The sequence below is a fragment of the Papaver somniferum genome, chromosome 7 (assembly GCF_003573695.1).
Source record: "Papaver somniferum cultivar HN1 chromosome 7, ASM357369v1, whole genome shotgun sequence".
NCBI lineage: Eukaryota > Viridiplantae > Streptophyta > Magnoliopsida > Ranunculales > Papaveraceae > Papaver > Papaver somniferum.
Genome location: NC_039364.1, coordinates 76,700,339 through 76,713,227, shown reverse-complemented (window position 1 = coordinate 76,713,227; position 12,889 = coordinate 76,700,339). Strand labels below are relative to the sequence as shown.

General features: G+C 35.6%; 1 protein-coding gene across 1 annotated transcript; it reads right to left on the bottom strand.

Moving 5' to 3' along the window:
* Positions 1 to 9,949: 9,949 nt before the first annotated feature.
* On the bottom strand, positions 9,950 to 11,742 carry LOC113297674 (aldehyde oxidase GLOX1-like). Its single transcript, XM_026546233.1, has one exon. The coding sequence runs from the start codon at positions 11,725 to 11,727 to the stop codon at positions 10,114 to 10,116; it is 1,614 nt and encodes a 537-aa protein (XP_026402018.1). The 5' UTR covers positions 11,728 to 11,742; the 3' UTR covers positions 9,950 to 10,113.
* Positions 11,743 to 12,889: the final 1,147 nt, after the last annotated feature.

Here is a 12,889-nt window from a genome sequence, read left to right as displayed (position 1 = left end):
AATCCGGTCAAAAGTTTCAATGGGTTTGTTTTGAGAACTATACATACTTAATTTTGCAAAGAATTAAACAGGGTTAAATTTCAAGGAATAAAAATCCGTATTTAAGATGTATGGTTTTATAGGGTCAGTATCTGAAAGGATAAACAATTTTCTTTTTTTTCAAGATGATAGACTAAACCATGGTCTAGACAAAACAAAGTAAATTCAGTGAAAAACACACAAATAAGTGTAAAACAAAGAAATAATAAGTAATTTATTATTTACAGAATTGAAATAACCATGAAAAACCCATGTAATTATTTCTCCAATTGTAAAATAAACACACAAATAAGTATAAAACAATGAAATAACTAGTAATTTATTACTTCCAGAATTGAAAGAACCATGAAAAATCCATGGATTCAGATATTGGGCGAGTGTTAAAATAAGTTTAAGGAAAAGATTTTACCAGTGCCGAAAACCCAAAACCCTAAACACAATCCAAACAAAAAGCAAACGTTAGGAAAACATACGAAATAATCTGAAATTAGAGTTGCGGTCGCGGTAGGGATGGAATTTAACTTACGTTTAATGAACTTGATGGGTGAAAGCACCTTTGTCGCAGTGTAATTTGCACCAAAAGAACTAGGGTTTGAAGGATCTATTGAGAGATACTCGCCCAATATTTGAAGAGAAAGAAATGGAATGGTAAAATGCAGTATTTTCATGCTTTATATGGGTCATTGAACCGCGACATACGCGCGACAGATTCTTTGGGACACATTCATAATTCGCTAATTAGATAATACCCGGCTCCGGTATATCGGAAAGCTCGTGGTAGTTTATATAAGTATTTGGAAGTCGTGGTATGGAGCATAAATATACCCCCAAATGTTCTTTCCAAACATAATTTAACCCTCACAATAATGGTTATTCCAAACCCTAGTTATCCTTCTTAAATCACAAGAATAAATTCCCATAAGAAGTTTCCTAGATAAAATAAGAAATAAACAAGCTAATAAACAAAGAAAGACTTCTAAACCACCAAAACCGAACACGAACTGAAGTCAAATAGACGTTTCGGAATCCTCACGATCCTTGAGATCTTTGAGCTTGTGATTGACAGCATCCACTACATCTTCAGAGAAGATATCCTCATTGAGAAGATCTTTAACATGTGTATTTATGAGAAACCTTTTTCAACTCAGTTCTTAACACATCAAGACTCTTCAAAGTATCAACGAGCTGCAGTTTTGCTTCCTCAAAGTATTTAAGAAAATCATGAACCACTTCAACAGAAACCATATCCTCATTCTCAATGTCCTGATGTGTATAGGCATAGTAACATGAGGCATTAGGAAGATCATCTTCTACAAGGGTTCTTTTATTCCTCTCTTTGGCCTGAAAACCAATACCTTTATCAAGAAGTCCTCTTGCAAAATCACCAGAGCGAGAAGATGAAGACGTTCTTGAAAAAACACAAAACAACCCAGAATATGCGTACATGACTCAATGGTTTGGTATTTAAATGCTTTCTTAGGGAAGGTAACATTTAGGGTTTCCAAAATTGATTCGTGATAGTAACACAGGTACCTGTACGAACACAACTTGATCCAATAATGAAAACACGCAAAAGGTCGTATTTTTACGACATGGAAAAAATTTTGCTATGTGAAAATTATCACAAGATTTTTTGTCTTAATAAATTTTATATCTCCATAGAGAAACAATTTAGAGCACAAAAGTAGCAGGCAACATAGTTGCGACGAAAACAAAAGAAGAACAACATCAGACACAACCAATACTTAAGCAAAGTTTTTTGCGGACAATAGTTTAGCTATGGACGATAAGAAAATAACTCAATTAAACAGAAACAATTTTGCCAACAATATACCTGATTATTAACACATCTTACTCAACCGAATTTTTATGATTAAGTTCTCAACCCTTGTGATTAATTAGCACAAGTATGAGCCCTAAGCTCATTAGATGAAATGTGTTTACGGTTGAGTCTCTTTTTCCTTTCTAATCTAGGAAGGAATCCCTTTTGATTTGAAAAAATATCATAAAACTTATTTTCATCAAAATACGAGACATAGTTTAAGTTCTTACCAAAATAATTTTGACTAGAGGAATTTGACAACCTATTGACGATTTCTTTATAACCTTCAATTATCACCTTTAGGTTATTTTTCATATCATCATTTTCGCTCCCTTCTCCTGATACTCTGTCCACATCAAAAGTAACATTTTATCCCTTTTTGTTAGAAGAAAAATTTTAATCTCTTCTAGGACGATTTTTGTTAAGTCGTCTATTATGCTTTTGAGTATTCGAGGAACTCATCGAACTGACTTTCCTGGTAGAATACACAGGGTAAGTACTCAACCCAATTGGTTTAGACATACGAATGTCAGTTACACCTTTGAGTATTAAATCTAAGGTGTGTTGAAGTCGAACAATCGAATTGTTATTCAACCTAGAGTTTCTCTTTTGCTTAACAGGCTCTTTTGAATCACAAAAGAGACATACTTTATGATCACAAGGATGATTAGACTGTACAGACTTAACATTATCGTTTGGAGATTTCTTCCTTCCATGTGATGTGGAACATCCTTGATTAGAGGAGGCTATAAACATATCTTTTCCAATAGGAAGGGATTCTGGTTTTACTTCTGGAACTGGAACTCTTTCAGTTGTGATAGAAGTAGATGGTATAGTAGACTTTTTGGAACATCCGTGAATCGAGAGTTTTCTCAAGCGGTGTTCGATTCCAAAAGCATCCTTTTTGAGGCTCGCCTCGAGTAATATACGTGAAGACTTAACTTCAGCATTTTCTTTGCAAGAAGCTTTTTCTTTAAAGTCACAGTCTCTTACTATACCGAGAAGCACATTGGCATTTTTTTTCAACCGATTAAATCTATCAGCTTGGATTTTAACGAGGTTTAGAATCAGTTTACTCTCTTCAGCTGCTTCCCTTTCGTCAATGGAGTTAGACTCTTTTGAAGGGTAATCGGGACAACACATGTCAGTATCTGTATGTCTCGTCAGAACACTAGGTTCTTCTATATTTGAGATTGACGAATCAATCTCTTTAATAGACATTGTCGAAACAGAACTTTTGTTTCTGGTGACCCGTTTATTAGATATATTACTTTCGTCCATAGAGTGAGATCACTATAAACACAGACTTATGAGGTCTTGAAACGTGTTTGCCTGCTCTGATACCAATTGAAAAAGCGGGGGTCTACCAACCTCACCCAATATTTCGCTTAGCAATCTGTATGGACTAACTCCATTATACTTATAAGAGAATCAACTAGACAGTTAGACTCAATCTTATAAAAAGTATATCAAAGATTTAACATCCCCGTCTCTCAATTCAATATGCAATCAACAATTAGAAATCTGCGAGCCCGATTGAATATAAGAGATATAACTTGAACGGTACCAAAGACCGATGTTCAAGGATCAATCAATTTCAATCAACAACCAAAGGTTGGATTTACCAATAGATCGAATCAACGCACAACCTGTGATATTTCAATTATATAACAAAATATAATACGAAAAAGAAATAACACAAACACCAGAAGTTTTGTTAACGAGGAAACCGCAAATGCAGAAAACCCCCGGGACCTAGTCCAGATTGAACACCACACTGTATTAAGCTTCTACATACACTAGCCTACCACAAACTAACTTTGGTATGGACTTTAGTTGAACCCCAATCAATCTCACATTGAATCAAGGTACAGTTGCGCTCCTTACGTCTCTGATCCCAGCAGGATACTACGCACTGGATTCCATTAGCTGATCTCACCCACAACTAAGAGTTGTTACGACCCAAATTCGAAGACTTTAATAAACAAATCTGTCTCACACAGAAAAGTCTATAGGAATAGATAAATCTGTCTCCCACAGAAATAACTACGAGTTTTGTTCCGTCTTTTGATAAATCAAGGTGAACAGGAACCAATTGATACACCAAACTTATTTTCCCGAAAAACAGCCTAGATATATCAATCACCTCACAATAATCTTAATCGACCAGTGAAACAAGATATTGTGGAATCACAAACGATGAGACGAAGGTGTTTGGGACTACTTTTCTATTTTTCCTATCGGAGATATAAATCCCAAGCCAATCTTACGATTGTACTCAATCACGATAGAAACATCAAGATCAGATCACACAACTACAAAGAAAATAGTTGGGTCTGGCTTCACAATCCCAATGAAGTCTTTAAGTCGTTAACCTACAGGGTCTCGATAGAAACCTAAGGTTAAAGGAGAATTGACTCTAGCTTATACAACTATTATCACACAGGAGGTGTGGGGATTAGGTTTCCCAGTTGCTAGAGTTCTCCTTTATATAGTCTCCAAATTAGGGTCTGCGTTCTAAGTTACCTTGGTAACAAAGCATTCAATATTCACCGTTAGATGAAAACCTGATTAGATTCAAGCTAATATCTTTGAACCGTTAGATCGAACTTAGCTTGTTATACACAAATGAAATGTAACTTCATTTAGGTTTGAGTAACCGTACCTAAACGTGTACACTTATTTGGTTCAACAGTAGTTAACCAATGGTTAGCCATATGAGCACTTTCATATCAACCTTATTCATCTTCACCATAACTAGTTCAAATGACTCAAATGAACTAGTTAGAGATTTTTTCAATTGCTTAGATCTTATAGAAGTAGATAAGATACAATCGAAGCAAAATCGGTTTTGATTCACTCGAATCGATTCATGAACATTATAGCCACGGCTTGAAAAAATTGCATTCCTTAATATATAAATGTTTTAGTTCATGAACAAACCGATTTTAGAAAGTAACCTACCTGAGTATCCGAACAAGTATGCGTACTTAAGTAACCGGATTGATTTTGGTTTTACTTTCAAACTCCAACAGAAATTCACGGACGTGAGCTTTCCTCCAGTACGCTTACGGGTACGCATACTCTCCCGGATTTCCAACAACCGCCAGTACGCATACTTTGGTTCCCGGTTTTGGACTTTTACACAAATGTGAAAACACAATATGTTTATATCCAAAGATGGTTACATGTTCTAAACTCTCATTTCAATCATTGAAACTTTCTTAGAGGATGTTATATAGTTGTTATTCACAAACTATTTTTCATCAAAGCGATTTTCAAGTTAATGAAATAATCAACATGACTTTCATCACGAGTAAAGATGAACTTGGCCAAAGCGAAAGCTTACCAACACATATTTCGAGAAATAGATAAGCGAGATAAACTCAGCTCGAAATAGAAAATATGTATAATCGAAGTCTATATAACACTACGACTTTTGTCTCAAGATAGGAGATTGAATAGATAGACTTTTGAGTGATAAATAAGTTCAAGTCTGCACATGCCTTTTTGTCAATGAAGTTCCACCAGTTCCTTGAGTAGTTCGTCGTCTTTGCATGATGAACGTTGTGGAGTCTAGAGCTCAACTACACTTACTATCCTAGTCCGAGACTTAGCTATAAGTAGACTAGAAATCAAGACTTATAGTTTTGGCAACTAAACTTGACTAACAATCTTGAGATAACAACGCTTGCGAGTTCGACCGAGTAGTGCTCTAACAATAGTGATGTTCTCCAACGACGAAATCTTCATCTTTGTTGTCTTCGACGATGAAATCTTCATCATCAAATTATCGGGCGACGAAATCTTTAACGGTGATTTCTTTGACGACGGAAGCTTCATCACTAGTTACAAGAGATTTGAGCAAATTACTCCTATTTTGGGATCATATCTTTCTAAAGAAGAAAAACAAACTAAATGGATTTTAATTCCGAGAAAAATAATTCATCCTCCGATTTAATCAGATCTTATTCATACTTGTATTTGTATTACTCCGGTAATCCTTCTCTTTCTCTTATCTGATCTCTCGGTATTGTACTTTTACGGTATGTTCTTGTTATTTTGTATTCTCTTAATATCGATCGTAAACTCACTGTAACCTCGAATTTCCATTTATGAAAAGACTCCTTGTTTATCAAAAGAAATAAATAAATAAAAAGATTAGAGATCTTTAGTGTCCATGGTTAGTCTTTCTCATTGGACAAAATTTTCCCTGCCTTTTAGGGGTATATAATTGGCAAGCAAATTAGAATATTACATATCTGAAATTCCGTGCCTTGGAATTTTACAAATTTTATGTCGTTGGAAAGGTTTTTAAGAGATCTATACAATGAGTACAAACAACGATATCAAATTTAGAGTTTTTACGAAAAATTCTCCTTTAATGCACAATTTTCGAAAACTGAATGCATAGTTATTATGCAAACTACCCCAAAGAATGCATAACACATTATGCAGCCATATTTTGACTTATGCGTCAACTAGTTTTCCGCTGCAACTAATAAAATAATAAAACAATGTACTCTCTCCGTTTCAGGAAAATTGATACTTTCAACATAGTTAATATAATCATGGAGTATTTTTGAGAGAAGTTTTTAAAAAAATGTCGTGATCACAAATTTTCTTTTACAGTCCCTCTGTAGCGGTGTTTCGTTTTTCTTCGATCGGCTCTCCCCACCGTGGCAGCGGTGCTCTAGTTTTTATTGTTCATTGTTGGAAGATTCCAACAGAGGTTCCTCTCCTTGTAATGTTCATAATTCATATGTAAATAATATGGCCTCTGAAGTTTACCAAATAGGCAAATACTTGTTTATCCATTTGCTTTTTCTCATTCACTCATTATCTTTTAATGAAAAGGAAATAGATGAAGTCACGAAACACACATTTGGCCAATTCTTTGATAACTGTTGTTAATGTTTGTCTGTTTTATTTTTTCCCTCGTTACGTTACAAAGTAGATTAGCTTATGCTCATGAATGAAGAAAGGATTTGAACTTGATACTCCAGAATTTAGCAAGTTATACTCACCGACGTACTTTCACCGACATCATTTCTCTATTTTATTCATAAAAATTGAATTCCAAAATCCTTTTTACCCGCTTTTTGTACAAAGTTTTATGAGGTCATTATCAGTTGCAGCAGTACATGCTGCTGGCCAGGAATCATACATTTGGTTTGAAATTTTTTGTAATAATCTGGACAATGTACCTCTCTTCTCTAGTTAATACTAGTATATGCGACTTTTCATTACCAAGAAAAAAAAAAGTTGCAGTACACACAGATTACAGATAATACAGTAGCACCGTGGTCTATTAATCCATGCATGCATATGAAGCAAAGTAGCAAAAAAAAAAAAAAAAAAAAAAAAACTCCAATTTCAAAAGAAAGAAAAAAAACACTCATTAAAGTAGTTTTCTGTAGCTCTTATACTTTGAGAATAGTAGTATATTGTCACCGCCCCCAAGTATTATTCCACTCGACGTGCATGTTTATAACTTTTCATGTGATCTTTCGATGCCTGTCTGGATATATGCTTAAAGAGGAAAATAGTAGAAGAATCGATAGGGCAGCCTAACGCTGACCGGTTATGTTTGAGTTGGGTCTCTATTTTTCTTAACTGAATTTTGTCACGGAAAATGCTCAAATTTTGCGAAAAATAATAGAATTCCATTTGTTTCTGTGTGGATTAAGTTTCGGCCATCATTTTATACCGAAGAAACCATATGTTTTGAAAACCCTCTCCCTCTCTCGCTCCTTCTTCTTTTCCAACAAAACCGTCAAAAACAATCCTTCTCTGCTTAGATCTAGTCCCAGATTTCTTCATCATTCCTTGCTTTCTAAGTTAGTTAGTAGATTAGTTTAGTTTTTACTATGTTTTCTGCTTATCTACACTGTTTTGGTGGTTTTATCTACTCTTTTGAGTTTATCTTCGCTTTAATGGCGATTTTAGGTTATTGGGTTGGGTTCTAAGATCAATAGTGATGCTCTCCAACGACGAAATTTCCATCTTTGTTGTCTCCGGCGACGAACTCTTCATCGGAATCTTCATCATCAACTTATCCGGCGACGAAATTTTAATCGGTGGTCTTTTTGACGACGAAAACTTCATCACTATTTACAAGAGATTTGAGCAAATCATTCCTACTTTGGGAGCATTTCTTTTTAAAGAAGAAAAACAAACTAAATGGTTGGAATTTAATTCCGAGAAAAACCATTCTTCTTTCGATTTAATTGGATCTTATTCATACTTGTATTTGTCTTACTCCGGTAATCCTTCTCTTTCTCTTGTCGGATTTCTCGGTACTGTACTCTTACAGTATGTTCTTGTTACTTTGTATTCTCTTATTTTCGATCTTAAACTCATTGTAACCTTAAAATCCCATTAATGAAAAGGTTCCTTGTTTTTCAAAAAAAATGTATATTGAGAACATTTAGCCCATACGGACCGACCAATTACTACCTTAATACCTGAAAAAGCCATTGTGGGATAATTTTAAAGGTGTGGAACTATTTTATGGGCATTTTTTTATAAGAAAACATATGAAGCGCCGAAAGAGAGCAACTAACTCTTAGTTACAAAAAAGTATTCAAGTGGGCTAGGACTAGCACCATTCTGGAACACCATACTCGGATGAGAATTAACATTCTCAGCAGTCGAAACATGAACTGACTGAAAAGCATCAAAAAACTGTTGGAGGTTAGGACCCTTCCAATTTAAGTTATGCAATAAGTTTGACTAAATATAAATTTTTGCTAGTCTAATTGTTGTGAGGTTCTGATGGGGGGTTATTTTGATTAAATTTCTTTGGACAAAATCAATAGCTTCAAAGTTGCCTCCATGAGACGGGTTAAATCCTACTTGAAATCTTTCATGAACTTCCATCTGGTAACCCTTCTTTATGGCTTGTAAAGTTTCATCATCTTCTGCTGCAAAGTCTATGTTGGATTTTTGCATTTCTTTGCTCCACTACAAGGCTAGTTGAGCTCCTCTGTATGTCCTTGTTGCTCTGTTGGATCCAATTGTTGAGTCTTTGAAGTTCCTTGCTCCCACACATTGGCCTGAAAAAGACAAAGCAATTAAAGAAAAGATAGTAAAAGGCTGTGAATCTCCATTAACATTGCTAGTATTTACCTCCAGAATACTAATGCTAATGGTGATTCCAAATTTTTCCTTATGTTGGTTGATAAGCCTAACATTTCTAGCAGTGTGATCATTGGTATTATCCTGATAGAACATGTTGTTCGGGATATGTCCTGGATTATGTATAACTCTATTAAAAGAGCAAATATGCTGAGTAATTTTCAAGGAAGTACTATCAGCAGAAGGGGAGATATTCCTGAAAACCATATCACATCTGGCTTTCCAGATGAACCAACAAATAGTAGCAAAATCTGCACTCCAACTAGCAGAGGATGTGTGGTTGTTGAGCGATCTATTCAGCCAATCATGGAAAGAGCAGAAGTTACTGAAAAGCTGATGAGAGTTCCCAAACAATTTCTGCCAGACATCAGAAGCAGTAGCGCAGGAGAAGAGAGCATGAGTAATATCTTCCTTAACACTTTTGCAAATATTGCAAATTGGATCAATATATGACAAAATACTAGCATTCTTAGCATTTGTTGGAAGGATGCCCTGAAAACATTTCCAGATAAATAACTGAATTTGAGAGAATTTAATGGAAATTTGTGGAAAATGTGAGGAACCCTTACCATTTGAGAGGATTAGAAACAAGGGAAAGTCTACGAAGGGGAAGTTATAAGAATAGAAACAAAAGGAAAGTCTACGAAGGGGAAGTTATGGGGTATGCTGCCTTTTAGCAGTTTGGTGGTCTATTCGTAGAGAAAGTAACCATCATTGTTTCATGGGCAAAAAAATATTAGGCAAATTAAGCTCATTTTTGATGATATAAAGCGCCTTATGTCATCGGGCTACTGGCAGTAGTACTTTGAAGGCATTGCGCTCAACACTTTGCTCGCGAATGGGGAGGCAGTATTTGTGCAGGACCAAAGTGGCTACTAAACCGGAATAGCCAATTGGTTTAGCATTCAGGAGCCATCACGAACTGACATCTCTTATATGGGGGACAAACTTACTTTACAAATTTTAAAAGCATATACATTTAGAAGGCATATATAAACTTAAATTGATTTAATGATTATAAATAAATTTCCCACAACTTTTTGTAAGAAATAAATGCACAAATGTTCCGGTTGATATTTATATATATATAAACTTATCTTCACTGAACACGATTAACTGATATGAATCCATTTACCGCTGCTTGGAATCCCATGATGTACCACAAAAAGAAGATAATAACCTGGTGGGGCAATATAAGGAGTGGCCGGAGCAAAACAGTCGATGACATAACTTGTACCAGAGACTTGATATACTTGATTAATTTCCAAAACCATCATCCTTTGATTCATGGAGAAGGAATGTGTGTTGAATGATGGTGCAACCATGGTCACATAAGCGTTCTCTAACTCTCCATTCTCTGTGGAATCAAAACCAATGGAAAATGGTTGTTTATAAGATAATTCAGCTTCAGGTTCCGCCCAACTAATTTGCGGCCGAGAACTGCTAGTTGCATATGGGGGCGAAAAAACCTCAACGCTCAATTCAGTAGGGAAAAGCTCGGTGAAGTTGTAATTCGAATTAGGATTACTTCCCCCGACTAATACGCTACCATCAGTAATCAAAATAGCAGTTGAGTGATACATTCGAGCTATCTTCGATGGTTTCATTACCTCAAACTTGCTTGAATCAGGGTGGTAAAGAACAGGGTTCAGAGCTGGCTCCCTAGCTAAATACCATCCAGCTGAGCCTTTTTTCGCACCATTTATGATTAAGACATCACCTGTTGGTAACAAGATCATATCACCCATGACTCTTTCTATAGGCATTTCTTCCATTTTCCATTCTGGCTGCTCCGCCGTGATCATTAAACGGCCACATGATTTAGTAGCTGATAAAAATCTTCCGTTACTAGCAGTAGTAAATGAATTTGGTGGTGACCCTCCACAGATGAGGACTTCAGCATCTGTTGCGCCAATATTACTGTTTATGAAACCAAGTTTCAGCGGGAGAAGTACCGATGAACCCGTGCTTGGATAATTGCGTGAAACTTCACCTGGCATGACTGGATAATCATCCCTAACCACTCGATTGTTTATATAATCAAACAATATCGATCTGTTGTTAGCAAAGATGAAGAGATTCCCATCGGTTGAGAGATGAAGAAATGGGTATAGATTGTTCTCCACATCATCCGTGGTGTCTTTAAGAAATGGAAGTTCGTAGGCTTTAAAATCTGATTTCGATGAGCTCTTAGGGATGAACTCATAACTAAACTGAGCTCTACCGCCTACGACAATGATTTTCCCATCTGGCAAAATCTGATTAGACGCGTACCATCGAGGAACAACAAGTCCATTTTGATCCTCCATCCAATCACAATTAGCACACAGCCTAAAATATCGAACAACACGGTCACCATCGTTGAATCCACCAGTTTGAATTAGCATACCATCAGGTGCTAGTGCACCAGAAGAGCACCAAGTATCGGTAAGAACAGTAAGTGGACGAACATCAAGATTCAAAAGGTTTAACTCGATCGAGTGAGCAGAACAGTCGATTTGATCATCAGAGAGTTTTCTACATCTTTCTTGAGGCAGCGAAATATTTGATTGACCTAAATCTGTTCTGTCGAACGTAATAACTCGATCATTTGGCAACAATACAGTATGCATTGCTGAAATTCCAATACTTTTCTTCAATAGCTTCCATTTACCAGTAGAAGTTTCTCCCAGAATGAAGAGAGAAAAGATTATAGCCGAGAAAATTATAACAGATTTTGCTTCCATGGTTGATCAACTCTCTCTGAGGGGTGTGTAATATATATATACCTGTGTGCGTGAGAGTGTTTGGGTATATATGTAGGCAGTAATTACGGGAACTATTTTAGTTAACTTACGGTTTGTGTCGTTGGTTTATGTATTGATTAAATCAACTTAATTTTTTTTTCAAGTCTGTACAGCAATAGATATGCTCTCAACTAACTTTTTAGTTGTATTCTTCTGCATTTCTAGCTTTTCCAAGTTAAGAGAAGGCATTTACAGCTATGTTTGTTGGTCGCAGTTGATTTGGTACATATTTTGTCTACTAAAATTTGTGGTGAATCTGGTGATTAATATACAAGTATTACTACGGTATGCAACCTCGACACTACATTTCTAATGCACTGATTGACCCAGAACAGACCAGGCCGGCGCCCGACTTGAACTATGTCAAATGTGTACTGATAGCAACTTAGCGTTTAATTTTTTTTTCGTTATATTTTCCTTGTGGTTCATCTTCCGTTGTGGCCCATGTCTATGGCGTAAGCAGAATAGAGGCACAAGTTGAATCGATGATTATTTGCATATCATTGACTTCCCTGTATTATTAATCAATGTGATTGTGTTTGGAGTTGATCGAATCAACCAAAAAAAATAAATTAAAATCGACTTATTCGTGCGCTCCTACATTTTTATTCCATCTTTTTCATGACTCAAGAACAGGACATCGTCGAATCGAATATTGTGTGGCTTTTGCACGCCATATGTCAGAGAACGGTTGTATTGCTGTCATTAAGATACGAATTCTTGGGATATTTTGCTTAGTCAGTTTTTCTTCTTTTTTATTTTTCTAAAAACTTCATATTAAAAATCTAAAAAAAAAAAATAAACTTAGCTAATTCCAGATTTATCCAAATTATTTGTGGCTTACCACTAAAAGACAAAACAAGATTATTTTGAAGTGCAGGTAAGAGAATCAAAATGCTCCTTAATTCTTATCCTATTTGCAGTTTGGTTCGATACTTTAATCTGAGAAATTTTCATCCCTCTCTGTGTCTTAGGTTATTTTCTGTATTATGTATTACAGTTTAAGCCTTAACCAATACATCTGAACTGATTAATCTTTTTATCTTATTTTTTTACCTTTTCTGAATCGTTTAATCTCTTTTCTTTACTTTTTCAACATACT